Source organism: Mandrillus leucophaeus, unplaced genomic scaffold (assembly GCF_000951045.1).
Source record: "Mandrillus leucophaeus isolate KB7577 unplaced genomic scaffold, Mleu.le_1.0 Scaffold997, whole genome shotgun sequence".
Lineage (NCBI taxonomy): Eukaryota > Metazoa > Chordata > Mammalia > Primates > Cercopithecidae > Mandrillus > Mandrillus leucophaeus.
The window spans coordinates 206,951-229,014 of NW_012110885.1; the positions used below are offsets into that span (position 1 = coordinate 206,951).

Here is a 22,064-nt window from a genome sequence, read left to right on the forward strand (position 1 = left end):
GTCCTCCACAGCTCACATGCAGCTGCCGGTGCTCATCCCAGTGGGGGGACACATGAGCCCTCCCCATGCCCAGGATGGAGCTGTTTCAATCACACCAGGATGAGAATGTATCTTCTCTATGGGGGCTTTTGAAGCACAGCTCTCTTGCTCCTGAGATTTGAGATTTATAAAGACAAACCCCACAGAGTGGACCTGCACAAATAAGACAGGACAGGATCTCCAGGACAGACACCCCACATGAGAAGGGACAGGCAGGTCCCATCACTGACACTGGTCCTCAGAAACCCTGAGCAGCTACTCACCTTCCCAGGTCCCCTGTTCCTGATCAGTGCCTGTATCTGCTCCTGAGAAGGTCCCCATCAACAGTCCCCAGGGTTCTGCCCCCTTCCTTGATGTGCCTCTGGGAGTGGGGCTGGCTGGGCTGTGGGTCTGCTGTGACTCTCCCCACAGGTCAGCGGCTCAGTGTGGGCTGCCCCGATTTGGTGGGGCTGGGCTGTGTCTGACCCTTCCAGAAGAAGCCTGGATGCTTCTCAGAGGCATTTGCAGGATCCCAGGTCCTGGAGAACAGGGAAGCCACAGTGTGTGCTGGGCCCCATCTCCAGGTGTAAGGTGTTTGCTGTTGCTCTGCTTGACAAGGGCATATCCCCAGGCCTAGGGGCACTGTGGGTTCACAACCAATGTGCTGGACACAGGGAGAAAGTCAGGTTTCCCTCCCATTACTGTGGGAACTCTAGTCACTCTGTGTTTGTGTGCGTGTGTGTATGTGTGTGTGTGTGTGTGTGTGTAGATTAGGAGTTGTGGAGTGGGCTCTGAGCCCCAGGATTTTGTAGGTTTAGAAATTATCTGATGAGATGTTCATCCGAATGAACTGAAAAGAGATTAGGTGTTCTCCCAAAGCCCCTGGGAGCTCCTGGACTCACTGTGAGTGTGGACTGATCCAGTGATTCCAGAGCTCCAGAGAAGGGGCTCCCTGGTGGTTTCATAGAATCCTTGCTTGGGGTCTTTCTGCAGAGTTCACTGGCTTTCCTACTGCCAATTTACTGTTGTAAGAGATGGTGTCAGCAGTACATGGTGTCACGTGTCACTAAAGGAGCATTCTGAGCCAGAGCACGCCCTCTTCATACTGGGGGGAAATGCTCTAGGAGTCCAGACAGGAGCCTCTCTGCAGTGCAAGGGCTGGGCTGCAGGGGATGCTCAAAGCTCACCCAGTACAGGCTCCAGCCCCAGAGCAGGTGCACAGGAGGCGGGGGAGGGATTTCTCTCAAGATCTGTTTCCTTATTTTAAAAATCTAAAATAAGTATTTGACAAAGACTGCTGAACATTCTATAAATATCCTGTTCCATTGCAAGCATTTATCAAATTCGATGTTGTAATGAAAACCACTTTTACACTGGAGATTTCTAACCATTCTGGATATCTCAGTAGTATGCAGCTGGAGGTTAAGGAAACTTTTCTTTTATATAAATAAGTGCAACTTTTGGAGAAACACAGTCATCCCCCGAATACATTGATGTATTAAAGCCTAGAAATACTTATATTACCTTGGAGCCATTCAAATGTGGGTTCCCAGTGAGGTCCTGTTCTAGGGAAAATTGTTCTCCAGTGGGAGAAGCTCTGTCAACATAGACCTTAGGGATATGGCAGGGCTCACATGGCCTCTAAGGGGATTACAGCTTGAACCCTTAGCAACCTCCATGTGTTACCTCTCTGCTCTTTCTCATGCATTGTCAGGTATGAAATAGGATCACCCATGAATATGCAAATAACTGAGGCAAATATAGCTATCTTTGTGCCCTGAGAGCATCACCCAACAACCACACCCCTCCACAGAAGCCCCTAGATCACAGCTCCTCACCATGGACTGGACCTGGAGGATCCTCCTCTTGGTGGCAGCAGCAACAGGTAAGGGACTCCCCAGTCCCCGGGCTGAGGGAGAAACCAGGACAGTCAACTGAGGCTTCACACACTCCCATCTCCTCTCCACAGGTGCCCACGCCCAGGTGCAGCTGGTGCAGTCTGGTGCTGAGGTGAAGCAGCCGGGGGCCTCAGTGAAGGTCTCCTGCAAGGCTTCTGGATACACCTTCACTAGCTATGGTATGAATTGGGTGCGACAGGCCCATGGACAACGGCTTGAGTGGATGGGATGGATCAACACCAACACTGGGAACCCCACATATGCCCAGGGCTTCAAAGAACGATTTACCTTCTCCATGGACACCTCTATCAGCACGGCATATCTGCAGATCAGCAGCCTAAAGGCTGAGGACACGGCTGTGTATTACTGTGCGAGAGACACAGTGTGGAAACCCACATCCTGAGAGTGTCAGAAACCCTGAGGGAGGAGGCAGCTGTGCTGATCTGAGACAGTGACAGGGACAACGTGGCTGCACCCTTTGTTGATGTAGGGTTATAAACATACATATATATGCACCCAACACTGGAGCACCCAGATATATCAAGCAAATATTATTAGAGTTAAACAGAGAGATAGACCCAATACAGTAATAGCTGGAGACTTTAACACCCCACCCTCAGCATTGGACAGATCTTCCAGACAGAAAATAAACAGTGAAATCTTGGACTAAATCTACATGACAGACCAAATGGACTTAATACTTATTGACAGAACACTTCATCCAACGGCTGTAGGGTACACAGTCTTTTCCTGAGCATATGGATCAGTCTCAAGGATAGACCATATACTAGACCAGAAAATTAGTCATTTTTTAATTGAAAATATATCAAGTACCTTCTCTGATCAAAATGGAAGAAAACTAAAATAAAAGGAATTTTGAAAACTATACAGACACATGGAAATTAAACAACATGCTCCCTAATTAAACAATTTGCTCCCAAATTTAACGATATGCCCAAAAACGGGTTAATAAAGACATTAAAATTTTTTTAATTTATTGAAAGAAAGCAAAGCATATAAAAACCTATGAAATACAGTGAAAGTAGTACTAAGAGGAAAGTTTATAGCTATAAGCCCTTACATTAAAAATGTAGACAACCATAAAATAAACACCCTAGGAATGTCTCTTAAAAAACAGAGAAGCAAGAGCAAATCAAACCCAAACATAGTAAAATAAAAAAGTAAAGAGCAAAACGTTAATATATAAAATTGAAATAAAGAAAACAATACAAAAGATGGATCAAATGAAAAGTTGTTTTTTAAAAAGATGAAAGACATCTACAAACCTGTAACCAGACTAAGAAAAAAAAGAAAGAAGACCAAAGTAAATAAAATCATAAAGAAAAATGGAAATATTACAACCAATAGTGCAGAAAATCAAAGGATCATTAGAGGCTACTAGGAGCAACTAAATGCCAATAAATCAAAATATCTGGAAGAAATAGATGAATTTAGAGATACATACAACCTTGACTGAACCAGGAAGAAATTGAAAACCTGAACAGATCAGTAACAAGTAGTGAGAGTGAAGCCGTAATAAAAGGTCTCCCAGCAAATAAAACCCTCGGGACTTGATGATGTCATCGCTCAATTATGACAAACATTTAAAGAAGAGATAATACCTCATCTCACTCAAAATATTGTAAAGTATTGTAATAATGAAGATGTAATTGAAAGTATGTCAGCTTTTGATTAATGAAGTCACATGGTGATAATGTTTGTATCCTTGAGAAAGCAGACCCTGTGTTGTAAGTTTTAGCAGTTGTAGGTTTGGCAAATAAAGTTCATGTGTTTTTGAATGTTATGCGACTTTTTACTTAAGGATGCAACATATGATTCAGTTTTACTTAAAACTTTCCAGAAGATTTTTGGCAGTAAGGACAGTGCAGCATTTGAGTAACACTAAGGAACTAAACAAGTTATTTTGTAATTGCTCCTGTGAGGTATGCACATTGCTCACTTAATATTGAAATTCAAATGTCACAGGTGGGAAAATCAGAATAAAGCAAATTTTATGAACTGCCATGGCTGTAGTTTTTGTCAAGCAAGTAATTCATGTCAGCAAGAAAATAAACACAACAAGAAAACATCTTCAGATCCAGGGGGAGGCTGACCTCTGCCCTCTCTATTATAAGTACAAGTTGGTGTCACATCCAAATTATTTTTCAGGCTCTAGGGCATAAAATGCTTTTGGACAGTGAAGCTAACAGCTCTCCCCTCAGGCCTGGCTGAGGTATGTGGGGAATGCAGGCTTGTGTTCATGAAGAAGATGACATTTTTGTGTCTTCTCCTGTGCCTGGAGACAGCTTCGCGGGGTGAGTGACTCAAATATGGGTCTGTAAGTCAAGCAAAGAGAACAGGTTCAGTCCAAAACTCAGCATATTCTTAGAGGCACCCATCGCCCCATCACATGGGTGAGAAATTTTTGAAACAAGTGAAGTGTGAGTTCACAGTAAGCGATGCAGTTATCGTATTTCCATGAACTTTCAATAACAAGACAAGGGCTTCTATAGATCACTCATGCACAAACATACAAATGTGTTTTTGCACTTGCGAGTGTCTAGAGAAAAGGAATCTTTTAAGGAAACTTCTTCAGGTTACAGAGATGAGTTTAAGTTGGAGATCTCACAGGAGTGTGTCTTTGAGTGAATACTGGCCTATTAATTAACTAGGTCAAAATTTCCTCTTTGTAGTAGCCTTCCAATTATGTAGATTTCTGAGTTGTGAAACATAAACCCAAGGGCTGACTTACTGGAATTTGACTGCTGTGTTGATAAAATTTCTGAGATGGTTTCTTCCAATGATTTAAGAATAGTTTTCCTGTGTCTTTACTCCAGGGAATGAATTTTCACAAGGTATCGGGACACCATGTTTCAGGTGCTTTAGTTAAAGAGACTGACTTCTTGGAGGCAGGCCTCTTTCTTCTAATAATGAGCTCACTTCTTCTGCAAAGCATTCAGTCTGTGGCTCTATTGCCATGAATCATGAAGCTTTTACACTCCAGTGCACTAAACATAATGCCCTTCGATTAAATATCCATTGGCATTGACATGAATTGGCCACTCTTGGCTATGTGTCCTATGTTATGAGCCCAACATGTCAGTGGACTGAGAATCCTCTATTAGCTGCCTCTGTGTGTAGCACTGAGCAGATTGACAATCCTCAGAGTCATCCATGGAGAGTCCTGAGGTTTATGGGGTTCTTGGAGACATTCTGGTGAGTTGAAAGGAGAAACAGGATTGTGGGCTGCCAGCCATTTCAACAACAATGGGTGTCATTACCATCTAAGTGTAAAGTCTACATCATTCAGAATACCCTCCATGACAGGCTGACAGGAAGAAATCCAACCTCACAATGGCTCCATGACAACTCTTTAGTATACGTGGTAGTGAGGCTTTTTCAGGGAAGAAATGTCCACTCCAGTGTGTCCCTGATGCTGCTCTCAGCTAAAGTAAACTGTGGACTGGACCCAAGATTCTCTGAGATCAATGTGAGGATTACTGCTGCTCCAATATTTTTAAACAGGCATGTGGCAATTTAGATGAGCCCAGCTGTGTGGTTGGTTATATGTATATCTGAACTAAATAAACAGAAAGGGCATGTCTGAACTAGTGTGAGGGTGAGAGATCTCATAGACCCCACACCCCACACTCTTGTTTTTATTTCCTCCAGGAACCTTCAGGTGTTTTGGGTGAAAATCGACATAGATCTTTTCTTGGATAAGTCATCAAAATTCCTAATCTTCGAGAAATACACAGAGAAATTTTTCCAGATAGACAATCCAGGGGAAAGACGTATCTAGAACATTATCTATGTGGGGTAAGGTAGTCCATCTCCATTACAGACCCCTCCCAGCAGCTTTCCTTTATCATGAAACTGGATAAAATTAGCCAATAGAAAAATAATCCTATAATGTTGTAGCCAGAAAAGGGAAAGCATCAGTTCCATTTCTGGACACTCTGGGTATAGGTCACAGCCCAGAGAAAAAAAGACGACAGAATTATTAAGATTCAGTTGTAAGAACATATAATACTTCCAGGATGCACACTTTGTTTTCTCACCAGGATAGCTAATCTGGGTTAAAGAGGAAAGTGTGACAATGCACAGACTCTGTCTGGGGAGGAGAACATAGGGAAACTGAAAGTCAATGGCAGAGACTATGACAAGGACAGTAAGGAAATCTGAAGCCTCTGACATAAATTTTTTGAAGATAAGGTCTTGGCAAATCCATTGACCTCAGATTATTTTATCATAGGGAATTTTCAGGGTTCCTAGCAGAGAAAAAAATGCATGCACTTGGCCAGGCACGGTGGCTCACACCTGTCATCCCAGGATTTTAGGAGGCCAAGGCAGGTGGATCACGAGGTCAGGAGATTGAGACCTTCCTTGCTAACATGGTAAAACCCCATCTCTACTAAACACACACACACACACACACACACACACACAATTAGCTGGGCGTGGTGGTGGGCGCCTGTAGTCCCAGCTACTCAGGAGGCTGAGGTAGGAGAATGGCGCGAACCCGGGAGGCAGAGCTTGCAGTGTGCAGAGATTGGGCCACTGCATTCCAGCCTGGGCGACAGAGCAAGACTCCGTCTCAAACACAAAAAACAAACAACACAAAAAGCAAAACAAAACGAAAAACAAACAACAACAAAAATGCATGCACTTCCCAAGTCTCCACTTGTATTCTGTTTGCCTTAGATCTCTAAGACAAATAATAATAATAATAATAATAAGCCTAAGCCTACTGTCAGTGTAGGAGGCACTTTTTATAGGCTAGAAACTAGGAAGAAAGAAAAATGTGTGTTACTGGAATAGTAGATACAAAGTTGGTTTTATTCTGAGTGTTTTTGAACCTGCAGGTATTCTTAGATGTAACATTCAACTGCAAGAGCTCAAGGAAGAAATAAGGCACTCCCAAAATCCTACAAGTTTTTGTATTCATTTCGTGTCCACTGATTCAGGAAATGTGAAGCTTCAGAGAAGGGGCTCCCTTCTGTGTCATAGAATCTTTGCTTTGCATCTCCCTGTAGAGTTAAATTGGTTTAATAAGGCTCTTCAATTCTTAAAAGACATGGTGTCAGCAGTACATTGTGTCACTGAAGGAGTGTTCTAAACCAGGACACAGCTACTTCATGCTGAGCTAGAGACTGTGCGGGGAAATGCCTGTGGGCTACAACAGAAACCTCATTGCAAGGCAAGGGCTTGGCTGGAGGGGGGCACTCGGGAGCCGCCAAGCACAAGTTCTAGCCCTAAAGCAGGTGCACAGGAGGCTGGGGAGGAGGTTTTCTTCAGGGTCTGGGTCTTCCTTTGTCAGGAAAAAAACAACCTAAATTAACTGTTCAAGAAGTCGCTGATGTGCCTTTAAATATCCTAGTACATCCAAACCATTCATATAACTTAAGGCAATAAGAACTATTTTTTCAAGTGGATTTATAGGACTATAATATCTTAATAGTGAGAATATGAAGGATGGGCATGTTTTTACTAATTCAATGGGTACCAATTAGTTGAAGAAACTATATTCCTATGAATAAGAAATTCAGATTTCATTGTTAAGTAATGTTGCCTACACTGTGTGAGTGACAGGGCAGTGATGGAGCTGAGGGTGTGGCAGGTTCACAACCTAGTGAGTCAAAAATCAATATGTAAAGACAGGGATCCATGGATATGAACTGGAAGTATGGAAATACTTTACAAAAGTCTAATAAATGGAGTTGAAAAGTAACCCAAAATTATTCAAAACACAAATTCATTGACAGTTATTTTGGGATTAGAGAGTTCATAAAGAACTCCAAACTCCTGTTACATCTTCTGATTCCCATTGTTCCTGAGATGAGAAAATCAGCTCTAATTATGCATCACAGGGCAAATCTGTAAAACAAGTGTTTCTATTGAAGACCCTGGGGGATCAGGACATCAGACGGGTGCTGGAGACACTGTCTCAGGAGCACCCAGTAGATCTCAGAGGGACCTGCTGGACACTCACATGGGACATCAGCGTCACTTTCTTAGTCACCAATGAGCTGTTCTGGTACCTGACAGGTCCAGGATAGGGCCAAGGCACATGCCCAGTGTCATAGACTGTGATGGTGCCCAAAATAACCCAGCTGGCCTCTATACTAATCAAATGTAGGTTCACAGTGAGGAGCCTGTTCTGAGGGGGCTGATTCTTCAGTGAAAGGACCTCTGCCATTAAATGTCGGTAAATAGAGCAGGGCATGCATTTCATTAAGCAGGATTAAGGCTTAGACCATCCGTATCTCACTCTTGTAAGGCTCATGTGTCATTTATTTTCCCTTTCTTATCATGGATCAGGCTTTGAGCTATGAAATGCTCTCTCATGAATATGCAAATAACCTGATACACTGAGGTAAATATGGATATGTCTGTGCCCTGAGCACATCATCTGACAGCCACATGCCTCTTCTAGAGAATCCCTTGAGAGCTCAGCTCCTCACCATGGACTGGACCTGGAGGATCATCTTGGTGGCAGCAGCCACAGGTAAGGGGCTCCCAAGTCCCAGTGATGAGAAGGGGATTGAGTCCAGTTCTGAAAGATCTCATCCACTACTGTATCCTTCCCACAGGTGCCCACTCTCAGGCCCAGCTGGTGCAGTCTGGGGCTGAGGTGAAGAAGCCTCTATCCTCAGTGAAGATCTCCTTCAAGGCTTCTGGATACACCTTCACCAACAACTTTATGCACTGGGTGTGACAGGCCCCTGGACAAGGACTTGAGTGGATGGGATGGATGAACACTGGCAATGGTAACACAAAATATGTACAGAAGTTCCAGGGCAGAGTCACCATAACCAGGGACACGTCCATGAGCACAGTCTACATGGAGCTAAGCAGCCTGGGATCTGAGGACACGGCCGTGTATTACTGTGCAAGAGACACAGTGGGAACACCCACATCCTCAGAGTGTCAGAAACCCCAGGAAGGAGGCAACTGCGCGGGCATGGAGGAGATGACAAAGATTATTAGATTAAAACTTTCTTAGAAAATAACATTAAGTCATTAAAGAAAAGGAACAATATAAATGTGATTTGATAAATCTTAATTCTTTGAAAGATTTTTCATACACCATTCATTATGTAAACAAATTTCAGGGATTGGAGAATGAATTGAATTAATGTAACTGATATAGAATTTCCTTTGTAGGCATCTTTGTAAACATCAATTTCTGAATCACTGCTGTAAATATTTTGGAACACACAAATAAATCAAATGTTAACTCTTCTTTTATCTCTATTTTAAAAATGCCCCGCAAAATCTCATGTTGTGCATGTAGCATTTTGAATTCCCACCATCAATGCATGATAGTTCTTGGTTTCCCACATTCGTATTGCCATTTATCATTATGAGAATTGTGTGTTTTAACCATTCTAATAGGTGAGCAACGGTATCTAATTTTTATTTACATGTACATGTCCCTAACAAAAAATTCATACTTAAAAATGTTAAAATAATCTTTGGTGAGGTACCTCGCCTGATATTTGGTTCATTTTTAACTGCATTGTTTTCTTTTGATTAGTTATAAATTAACTTGCATATTGATGATAAAAGTTATTTAACAAACTAAAATAACTCATTTAACAAATTTGTGACTTGGAAATATTTTCTCCAAGTCTGTGGCTTTTACTCCCTTATCAGCATGTATTGCAGAAAAATATGTGTGTGTGTTTATACAAATTTAGATTTTAAAAACGCAAAATTTTATTCATCCACAGATCATGTCATTGGCATTATTTCTGAAACCCCATTATAAAATACAATGATAGTGATTTTTTTCCATGTCTCTAATCTCAGACCACAATCAATTCATGAATGTTTAAGCTTCACTTACTTGATTACAGGACTATCAAGCTAACATATTTGGAATACTTCTGTAAAGAGATGTGTTCTTCCCATAATTTATTTATTTAATCATCTATTAATATCCATATTAGTTTACAGATGTCTATTTCATGTCCTGAAGACAATTCATGCTATATTATTCATTTTATTGTTCATGTCACCACAGCTTTATTAGATGCTGGGAGTTCATTTAGTTTGGATCCTGCATCCTTACAGCACACTTCATCCTTTTGTTTTTGAACACTTCACTGTTTCCTGATATTACAATAAATTCTAAGTTCATTTTCTATATTACCTTTTTCATACATAGGATTAGCTGTTTTTCCTAGAGATTATTTCCGAGGTTAAAGAATCTTGTTAAAATTAAAAATTGTGATACTGGGTATGTGTGTTGTTAATGTGTTATAAATACTTCTAGGACCTCTCAACCTATAGGTCTAGTAAATGTACATGTTTATATGAACCCAGGTTTATGGACTCATCGAAACTACTTATGTATCTAATTTTATGTAACTTCATTACATTAAAAATGAGAACACACTGGTCTCTCCACCCAACTATACTACCACATGGGCATTTCTAGCCTTCCTTCATTGACTGTCCATAACCATCCACTGCAAGGTGAAGATGCCTATCCCACCAACTGTCACATTCTTACTTAGCTGCACAAGCTCAGGACACATACATAGTGGTATCAGAAATGTAACACTCATTGGAAACATGTTTATCTAGTAGAATGGAGTGTTTATGTGCAGTTTCTTTACATTTTCAATTTATAGAATTTCCTCATTTTCAAAGTTACTTAGGTCAGCAAATTCATTTTCCACTTTCTTCAGTGAATTCATTTCAATTACACTGAATGTCCTTTATTTGAAATTCTGTAAAATCCCAAACTATAGTCAACTAAACATATAGAGGATATTCAAGGAATTTAGAGAGTGGGTATAAAATAAGTTAAAATGGCACAGTTTAAGAAGAGTAAAACTATTTTTGGTGATATACAATGGTTGACATGATGCAATTAATTTGTCAAACCTCATAATTTTGTGGTGGAAAATATAAACCTAAATATATTCAATTTTTAAGAAAGTATTTAGCAGTTCATTAACCCCAGGATTAAATGCAGACTGTATAAAATAATCTAATAAATTATTTGCTGAGGGTGGGGATATCATGAGACATATGCAACAAAGAATGAAGTAATTTTCCTCATTTGCATATAAGATGTTTCCATTCACTAAAAAATTTTAATTAAAAAAATCAATTTTCTATGTGACCCATGTGTTTTCTTCCTGACAAGCAAATAACCCAGAGGATTCTCTTCTTTCCTTGGTTGAGAAAGATTTTCCCCAAACTTCACCTCAGTTCAGGCATACGCTGTCCTTGAATGGGCGTTTACCCTCTGACGGGTACACACACCTGTCAACATGTGGGCTCTTCTGTCAGATAAACACACCTGTATTCATGTGGATTCTTCCCTCAGACAAACACACATGTCCCCACATAGACTCTTTCCTCAGACCACCACATATGTCCTTACATTTACTTTCCTCAGAAAAGAGACATTGCCTCATGTGGACTCTTGTCTCAGACAAGCAAACATGTCTCCATGTGAACTCTTCACTCAGATAAGTACACATATGTCCACATTGACTGTTTCCTGACACAAGCACATATACCCAATTTTGAGCTTTTTGTGGCAAAATGAATTCAAAATAATAATAATTATAAACCCCAGCCCTAACAGTTTGTAGATCTGCATATTTTTCATTGCAACTTGACTTTGATTCATTGTCAGAAACAGTGGTTTGCAGCTGTAAATGCACTGATTACAGAGAGATGTCCATTTTCTCTGGAAATGTATTTTTTTGTTCTTACTGGATGTATTTGCAGATAATGTTTGCTACCGTGAAGATACCTGAACAGTGTTCACATTAGATAATAAGAAAGAGTAATGTGCAGATTAACCCTGTGCATCCAGACCCAGGAATCCTTTGAGCCTGCCCTCCCTGAAATATAGACACAGAGGAAGGATGAGCAATGCTGAGTGGTGCACCCATGACAACAAAAAGAAAAACATGGAAATATGCCCCCTCTCCTTCTCATGAAAGGCAGCTCATCTCCTGTTCCTTCAGGCACTGGTGAGGAGTCACGCCATGTCTTTGCCCTTCCTCAGTGTCCACACAATGGAGTCTGCACTGACCTGGGCTTCCCTTCTCATTATCCTCAATATTAGTGTCCATTGTAAATCAGGTCCAGCTGTGGTTGCTTCTCATGGGGCTGTTCTCAGTCTGTTTCCTCTGTGTTAGCAGAAGTCCTGTGTGAAGTTCAGTGGTGGCATCAGAGTGGGAAACATTGCACAACCTAGTGGTTCACTAAGACTTTCCTGCAAAGCATCTGGATTCACCTTCACTGGCCACAGCTTGAGTGTGGTCTGGCAGGCTTCAAAACAGGGATTGCTGTGGGTGGCAACAGTGAGTGATGAAGTGGGAGGTCTCAGGGTTACTCTTCATGAGGTCACATAAATTAATAGTCCCAAGGGACAGCCTTTCACTTGTATTCTACCTTAAAACGACCAACCTGAAAGTCAAGGACAGGGCCATATATTGGAGTGAGGGACAGAGGAGAGGCAACATCTGCGTGAACCCAGACACAAAAATCTCTGCAGGAAGACAGGAGGGAATTGTGTGATAGATGCTGCTCAGAATCACCACGGGGCACTCAGAACCTCCAGGGAGTGGTCAGGAAACAAAGGGGTGCTTAGGACCTCCAGGGAGCTCTCAGGACACCTGGGGGCGCTCAGAACCACCAGGGGATGCTCACCACCACCAGGGGGCGCTCAGAACCACCAGGGAGTGGTCAGGAAACAAAGGGGTGCTTAGGACCTCCAGGGAGTGCTCAGGACACCTGGGGGTGCTCAGAACCACCAGGGGATGCTCACCACCACCAGGGGGCGCTGAGAACCACCACGGGATGCTCACCACCACCAGGGGGCGCTGAGAACCACCACGGGATGCTCACCACCACCAGGGGGCGCTGAGAACCACCAGGGGGCACTCAGCACCACCAGGGGGCGCTCAGGACACCAGGGGGCGCTCAGAACCACGAGGGGACGCTCAGGACAAGAGGAGAGGTCTCAGAAGCAACAGGGGGCGCTAAGGTCCACGAGAGGGCGCTCAGGACCAGCAGAGGGAGCTCAGGACCACAGGGCGGCACTCAGGACACTAGGTGGCGCTAAAGACAACAATGCTGCACTCAGGACACTGGGGGATACTCAGAACCACTAGGGGGAGCTCAGAACCACCAGGGGGTGCTTAGGACATCAGTGAGAGCTCAAGACATGCAGGTTCTCTTAGGAGGCAGCTCCACATCAGGAGCCTCAGAAGCTGTGGTTTCCTTTTACACCCTGGGAATTCCTGACCTGGTCAAACAAAAGTCTTCCCCAGGATGTCTCACAATTTCTTCCTTTTAATTCCATGATTTATTTTACCTAAAAAACACTAACTTAGAACATGGATGTCATACAACTTTTAATGCTGCGTATTTTCCGAGTAATACTAGCAATGATCTCTCATGACAATTATTAAAATAGGTTATTTATATATTTTAATTATTAAAAATAATACTATTATTAAAATGTAAAAATTTTTAAATCACGCCTGTAATCCCAGCACTTGGGGAGGCTGAGTCAGGCAGATTACTTGAGTTCAAGTAATCCAGGAGTTTTGAACAGCCTGGCAACATAGTGAGATCCTTTCTATACATAAAAGAGAAAACAGCTGAGTGTGGAGCTACCGGCTACTTGAAAAACTGAGGAGGGAGGATTCCTTAAGCCTGGGAGGTGGAGGCTGCAGAGAGCTGTGACTGTGCCTCCACACCCCAGCCTTGGTGACAGAGTGAGACTGTGTCTTAGAAAAAAGATGTGTATCCTCAATACAAACTGTTTCCACGAATAGAGTTTTCTTTTTGTGCTGTAATAGTCAAACAATTGTATATGTTTTCTAACTTTAACTCAGCGTATGCACGGTGTTTTGTTTTTCTTTCATATGCCGTTTGTGGAAATTAAACAGCACTTTAATCTGTATGTTTGGATTTCTACAGAATATAAAATAAATGAAATAGCATATTATGTAGCTTTTTCAGACTTGTTTATTTCACTTAACAATATGCATTTTAGGCTGGGTGCGGTGGCTCAAGCCCATAATCCCAGCACTTTGGGAGGCCAAGACGGGTGGATCACGAGGTCAGGAGATCGAGACCATCTGGGCTAACACGGTGAAACCCCATCTCTACTAAAAAAAATACAAAAAACTAGCTGGGCGTAGTGTCAGGCGTCTGTAGTCCCAGCTACTTGGGAGGCTGAGGCAGTAGAATGGCATAAACCCGGGAGGCGGAGCATGCAGTGAGTTGAGATCCGGCCACTGCACCCCAGCCTGGGTGACAGAGTGAGACTCTGTCTCAAAAAAAAAAAAATTCATTTTAAATTCATTTATGTATATTCATGGTTTGATAGCTTGTTTATAATTGTTGAATACTATTCTACGAATTTACCACTGATTATCTACTCACCTATAGAACTTCTTGAGTGTTGCTAGTTTTGACAAATATGAATGAGCTTACTGTGATTATTCATGTGTACTTTCTGGTCATACATTTAAAGTCAGATAGAGAAATACCTAGAAGCATGACTACTGGATTGCATGTCAAAACCATATTAAGATTTGATGGAATTTGCCTCCCAGAATTTCTGTGAAGTAGATGCACTCAGTTGACCCTGTCTCCTTGCTGGGAGGAAGCCCAGTTCTCAGGGTGGGGCCACCTGGGTGGATCCAGGCCCAGATCCCTCTCGACAATTAGGGATAGCAGCCTGCCCTGTGGATGCACATGTAGGAAGCAGATGCCCCAGACATGCATTGTCCAGGACCACAGATGCTCAGGACTCAGGTGGGAAGGGGTGCACTGAGGAGCAGGTGCTGGGATAGATGAGGAGGGGAGTTTCTGGCCAAATCCTTGGTCATCCTTTAGCAGAACCATGTCTAATTCCTAGGAAAACTTCCACTCCATCATTTGTAACCAATGACCTGAAATGTCCAGGCTCACTCAGTGGATTTAGCTGGAAGTGTGAAAAAACTAAAATGAAAACTACTCAAGTTCATTCTGTGATAACTGATCATTTTTCAGGGAACCCAACAATATTGCTAATAACAATAATGTTCATGTCAAAAGCAATACACACAGTCAGCATAATGGCAGTGTGTCTCATGGTAGAATAAACTTATTTGCTTGAAAATTATGTTCACACCAGTCTGTCCCACAGAAAATCCAACTTTCTCTTCTCATGTCAATGTCAGCATTCTGATCCTCAGAATTGGAAGCAATGTGTCCTCAGGAGACAGGAGGGGAAATCACTAGCATGACCTTGGAGTCCTGGTGCCAGATCCTTCTTCATCTTTGTTGGAATCAAAGACAAAGATTCTGTACCTACTTGAAAGACGTTATAAGCAAATTATGATTTAATTTACAATAATACTATCTCGCACACGTACACACACAGGTTTTTAAAATTTGATTGTTGTCTTTTCCATGATTATTTCTTATAGTGTTCTATATTTATTTAATGTATCAGTTTTACTTTAATTTTATGTAGGTTCCTCATTCCTTCATCTGTGTATTACATTTCCCTAGAACGATCACATATTTTACATACATAGCAATGTAAAGCTCCTGCTTGCAGTTGTCTGTGAAGCAGGCAGGGAGAGTGGAAGGACATGGTTCACACTCCTGACCCTCCCTGCACAGCTGTAAGTTCCCAAAAGCAGAGGACCCTGCTCTGCACCTTCCCTAGGGACAGCTTTATTATTGTTGAGTCTTGTGCTTAATTAATGAGAGTTTCTGTTTCAGGTGTGCAGGTCCAGGTGCAGCTACTGGATCCGGTGAGGAGTGGAAATAAGCTTCCAAAACACAGTGTCACCTGAGAGATAAGAGTCCATCCCTCAAGGACCATCTGAATTCCCGCTTCCTGGACGGAGCCCCAGAATCATAAACACATCTCATATGTGTCCTGCACTGTGTCTTCTGTGTCCCTGCATGCTCAGCAACATCTGTGTGGTGCCACTTACACTTGATGAGATGAGATTCCTTCTGCTTCTTTCATGTCACTGATGATCTCTGAAGCTACTTCAGATTTCTGCTTTAATATGTAAAGAGCATGTCAGTCATCACCCACATTCTTACAAGAATATAAGCGTGGAAAATTGATTATCAATGATTTCTTGGATCTGCTGAATAAGTGAAATTGCAGGGAAACCAGGACCGCAAAACTACAAAGATGTTGAAATAGAGATCATCAGACTGATGGAAAAAACTTTCTGTGGCAATAAGATACCAAATAATAAATGAGACCTAATGCTATGCCAGACAAGGATTAAGTCACTCACCCCTACACTTAAAAAAATAGACTGTGTTGTAACTTCCACAGGGCTTTTTAACAGCTAAACAAGTACTGGTACTGAGATAATCAATATTAAAACATTTGCAGCTCATGGAACTCCAGACACTGCATAACTGTGCGCTTGTTCCACAAGCCATAAATAGAGCTTTGATTGGAGAAGAGACTGATTTCAGTAACTTTCTCCTGATAAGAGATCACTGATCATGGATTGTCCTGGCCAAATTACAAAGGCTGTGTACTGTGTGTCTTTCTGACCCTGTACAAAGCCCTTTTGATGTACCGGGTCCGACTGTAATTCACTTAGTTCTTAAGTGCTCACCCCAAAGCGCACCTGAAATGCATGTAACATGTATGTTTCCTTATTAGATATGAGCGCCTGCCCATGATATGAATATCCGCAGCTCCTTCTATAGCCTGCTGAGCGTGTACACTTGGCCAACCCATTCGCATGAATTCATTTCTCATCTTTCCCTCCCTTGAAGTGTCTGCTCACAGTCTCTGTGGGAGGCTTTGCTTCCCAGCCTGTTAAGGGGACCATCCTGCAGCTTCAACCCTTTCTCAGAAATAAAGTGTCTTTTCTAAATTGATAAATTGGTTGATTCTTCAGTTGACAGCACAAGCTGGTGGGAACAGTTAGATGGTAATTCCATAAACGCCTGGAGGAAGCTGTGGACAGGGAAAGGGTAAGATCTCCTGGGGGGCTGCACACCCCACACTTTGACGGAATTTCCCTCCAGAAACTTCCGGGTTCTCAAGATGAGAATCCAAACAGATACCCTCATGCCTCTGTCATCAGGAGAGCTATACTCTGATAAATACCCCAGAATTTTCTCCAGACAGACCCGACAGATAAAAAATACTTTTCAAGATCTTTATTCTATATGAGGGGAAGGGATTATTTTCCATCCAAGACAGCTTCACTTTAGCCTTCCTGTGTCATGAAAAGGGGTATAATTAATAAAACAACTGGGGTCAGATTCAAGAGAATAATCTGTGGATGCTTCAGCCAGGAGGGGGAGCAGAGGACAGAGGAAAATCAGCTGTATCACTGGAGACTCCTTGTAAGGGGAGCAGCACAGAGAAAGAACAGCAAGAAAGCATTGGAATTCAATTTCAAGAATATATACTGCTCCCCTGCCCACCACATCACCTCCTCACCAATAGGATTCATCTGGATTAAAGAGAAAAGTGTGGCAACACACAGACTCTGTCTAAGGACTAGAACTAAGGGAAACCAAAGGCAGAGGGAGAGAAAAAGTCAAGGACAGTAAAGTGATTTAAAGCCTCTGAGACCAACACCTTCGGGAACAAGGTCAGTACCCCTCCCTCAGTGACTTTAGATATACCTCTCACGGGACATCTGCAGGGTTCTCAGGTGAGAACTAGCCAAGACAATGTGAAGGCACCTTCTGAATCTCCAGCGTTACTGAGCTTACTTTAGTTCTGTCTGGAAAAACAAAACAACAAAAACAACTACCACAAACATAACCAGGACTGGGGCCAGTGCTGGAAGCACTTTTCATTGACAAGATACTAGGAAGGAGGGCAAATCTGAGGCTTGTTACTGCGCAAATATGCCACTGTGAGTGTGTGTATGTTGGGGGGTGGACCTTGAGACACAGGGTTTGTGCGTAAAATTATAATCTGATGTGAACTTCGACCACGGAATCCAAAAAAAAAAAAAAGGTCTGCCCCAAAGTCCCCATCAGTTCCTGGACTCGACATGTGTCTGGACTGTATCAGTGCATCTGGAGCTCCAGGGAAGGGGTTCCCTGGTGGCTTTAGTCATTCCTTGCTTGCTGTGCCGAGGTCTCCCTGTAGGCTTTGTTAGGTTTCCTAAGGTCTATTTTCTATTGTAGGAAGTGGTGTGAGAAGTAGCTGCTGTCCCTGAAGGAGCATTCTGAGCCAGGGCACAGTCACGTCACATTGAGCTTGACACACTGGGAGAAAAATGCTCTGTGAGTCCAGAAAGGAACTTCCCTGCAGGGCATCAGCTGAGCTGCAGAGGGTGCTCAGGATGCACCCAGCACAGGATCCAGCTCTGGGGCAGGTGCACAGGAGGTTGGGGAGGGGTTTTCTCTCAGGGATTGAATATTCCTTATTTCAAAGCAATAATGACATAAAATTTAAATAAGAATTTAGCAAGTACTGATGTGTCTTTAGTATTCTCTTGCATACACAGCCGTTACCTAATGCAAACCGTATTTAAAAGAAGAAATGTCTAGGCCTTTCAAATGTATCTATCGTTAGGAATTGAGGGGTGGTTTTATTAATTCAGTGGGTGTTACTATCAGGAGACACACTCATCCCAGAAGTTAGATGTGCAGAGGGCAAGGCCCAGGAAAGTTCAGGTTGTCCGTGTGCCGTGTGAAAAAGGAATCACAGTGAGGACAATGTCCTGTGAGATTCTGGTTTTCTGTAACAGGAGTTCTGTCTTCATGGACTTCTAAGCATGTCAGATGACAAATATCATTAAACAAGTTCAGGTCATGGAGCTCAGCATCCCACTGTGGAGTGGGCCGTGTGTCACCTATCTTCTTCCTCAGGGTGGGCTGGCTTGAGCTATGAAATACCTGCCTCATGAATATGCAAATGCACTGGTGTCTAGCGAGGTAAATATAGATCTGTCCTTGCCGAGAGAGCATCACACAACAACCACATCCCTCCCCTACAGACGCCCCCAGAGCACAGCACCTCACTATGGACTGGACCTGGAGGCTCCTCCTCTTGGTGGCAGCAGCTACAGGTAAAAGAATCCTCAGTTCCAGGGCTGATGAGGGGACTGGGTCCAGTGAAGTGGTGTCTCATTCACTCCTCTGTCCTCTCCACAGGCGCCCACTCTGAGGTACAGCTGGTGCAGTCTGGGGCTGAGGTGAAGAAGCCTGGGGCCACCGTGAAAATCTCCTGCAAGGCTTCTGGATACACCTTCACCGACTACTACCTGCACTGGGTGCGACAGGCCCCTGGAAAAGGGCTTGAGTGGATGGGACGTGTTGATCCTGAAGATGGTGAAGCAGACTACGCACAGAAGTTCCAGGACAGACTCACCATGACTGCGGACACGTCTACAGACACAGCCTACATGGAGCTGAGCAGCCTGAGATCTGAGGACACGGCCGTGTATTACTGTACGAGAGACACAGTGTGAAAACCCACATCCTGAGAGTGTCAGAAACCCTGAGGGAGGAGGCAGCTGTGCTGGGGCTGTGAAGATGACAGGATTTATGAGGTCTAAATTATTTAGAAGATGGGTTAAGTCACTGAGTAAAAGTAGAAATAGAAAGATATATACATTCCAATCATATAGGAAATAATCTTTTCAACTTTCACCTTATAAGTAACATTCACAGAGTGGGAAAGGCAGCCATCAATCCAGCTGATGCAAACATTCCTTTGTGAGGACATAAATTTTAAAATCGAATGGATAAATCATTTGGAGCAGGATTGCTTGATCACATGGTAAGACTAAATATAATTTCTAAAAAGTGGCCGACATTTCTACCAAAATGTCTTTGCCAGTCCTTTTGCATTAAATTTATTTTAAAACATTTTTAGGATTACAGCAAATTTGAGTAGAATAAACAGAGTTCCCACATACTCCCGCCCAAGACACGCACAGCCTTGTCTGTGATCAACACCCTGCACTGAAGTAATAAATAACTTGCAACAGATGAACTCACATGGACACATTAATTGTCTCCTTTTCTGGTGGTCCCTGGTGTAACAAGCCTAAGCTATCTTGAAGCACCCTGGGTTCTTCCAGTGCATTACATGAAATGACACCAGGTAGAGGGAAAGTGAGTGGGGACGTTCCTCCTTTCACTGCTTCCTCAAGAATCCATAAAATGTAGATTGATTTAGAGCTTATCTGACTCCTGGTTTTCTATGCCCCTACCAAGAGGATAAGGCCTCCAGGCATTTACAGCAGGGGTCCCCAAACGCTAGGCAGTGAACAAGTGGTCCGCAGCCTGTTAGAAACCAGGCCGCCCAGCCTGAAGTGCGTGGTGGGTGAGCATCACTGCCTGAGCTCTGCCTCCTGTCAGATCAGCTGCGCATTAGATTATCCTAGGAGCCGAATTCTAGTGTGAACTGTGCATGTGAGGGATCTAGGTTGCACGCTGTCTGTGGGAACCCAAAGTCTGATGATTGCAGGTGGAGCAGGTTCATTCCGTAACCACCTGCCTCCATTATCCACGGAAAAACTGTCATCCACAAAATCATTCCCTGGTGCCAAAAAGATTGGCACTGCTGGAGTAGAGGCAGGTCTGTGCAACTAAAAGGCCAGCAGCTTCTGGTGAATCCTATAATTAATGTCATTTAACGAGCACTGGAGACTCGTCGTGAGGGACTTTGTAAATAATGCCCTTCAGTTGGATTCAAAACACTATAAGCTCTTGGGGAGTGTTTCTGGATAAAGCACTTTGTGCAGAAAATGCAAACACATGCGTGGGATCCAGGCAGGAACAAAAGATTCCTTTACAAAGTGGTTTGGCACCTGGAAGGAGCTCTCAGGGTTGGGCACTGTATCCTTTGCTGGCTGCACTTTAGCCAGAGGCCTGAGTCTCACTGGCCTTGCAGCGGGAGAGCTTCCCTGGGGTCACAGGTTACAAAAGTACCTGTCATCCTCCAGCTGAGCAAGCCCATCGCGCGCTTATCAGTGTCAACCCCATGAGGGGCACACTCGGGAAGGTGACAAGATGCTCACAAACCTCCCCCCATTAATTATCCACCACCACACACTCAACTGCAACCCGTGCTCCAGAAAGGGACAGGGGCCTGCAGGGATAAACAGAACGGAAGTATTTCCTTACCTGGGAAAGACACTGCCAAATACCCCATGTTTCAGGAAGGTTAACTCATAATTGTTCAGGAAGTGACTGAAGGACAGTGGTGGGTGAGGTGACGGGACATCCTCAGGGCTGCACATGAGGAGGGTTCCCTCCCCACGCAAGCTTTTCCTCCAGGAGCTGCACCAGGAACTCATAGAGGATCAGGAAGGATTCTGAGAACATTCTTCTGTGGTGCTGCCTAGAGGGGTAAAATACAAAAAAAATCAGTTCTAAACAAAGTATGACACTTGTTATTAGAAACTATATCTGAAACCTGTGGGAATCCTGACATAACACACCATTATCTGTGAACAAATATTTAACCCCTCCTTCCATGGGGAGGTCGACGAGGTTGGATCAGTTCTTTCATGAATAATATCCCCCAAACTCCTCTCCACTCCCTGCATATCCCCGGGTCTCTCAGTGACAAGCGCTCCTCCATGGAATGTGCTTGCTGTAGGGAGATCTTCAATTTTCCCGTCTTCTGTTTTCTTGTGTTTCTCTCCTCCTCTGAGATTAAGAAACTTGCCTGCATGTAGTACATCAGAGTCTAATATCTCTCATGGACAAAACAGTGGGCAAACCAATCAACCATGTGACTGACAGCAACCACCGGCGGCCACCATCCCCTCCACAGCCCTGTGTCAGATCATCACCTGAGAGATTGTATTTGCAACTTTCTTTCACAAGCATCTTAAAACCGTTGCATCCGATTTCACAAGGAGATGTCATCTATCCATTTCCTCTTCCTAGAGAGCAAAAGGAGATGAATACCATATACACTTCATCTCTCTGGATTATTCAAATCTAATTGTTCCTTTATCACCTTCTGATTTCTGGTCTACACAGAACACTCTACAAATTTTTCTCACTGGTGTTATACCAAAACTGATACATATTCAAGATACTGGAATAATTTCAAGCTACATTATTACTCTAATAATTCCAAGAATTTAGAATTACAATTATCCTCTTTTCTCTCTTTTTTTTTTTTTTTTTTTTTTT

General features: G+C 43.1%; 1 long non-coding RNA gene and 1 gene segment (V, D, J or C); both read left to right on the top strand.

The window, feature by feature from the left end:
• Window positions 1–1,857: 1,857 nt before the first annotated feature.
• LOC105532940 lies at window positions 1,858–19,378 on the top strand. The segment is given in 2 exon segments: window positions 1,858–1,903; window positions 19,062–19,378. Coding segments are annotated over 2 exon segments (363 nt in total).
• Window positions 8,332–9,071, top strand: LOC105532930. Its single transcript, XR_001005061.1, has 2 exons — window positions 8,332–8,424; window positions 8,510–9,071. It is a non-coding gene; the product is annotated as an uncharacterized LOC105532930 (long non-coding RNA).
• Window positions 19,379–22,064: the final 2,686 nt, after the last annotated feature.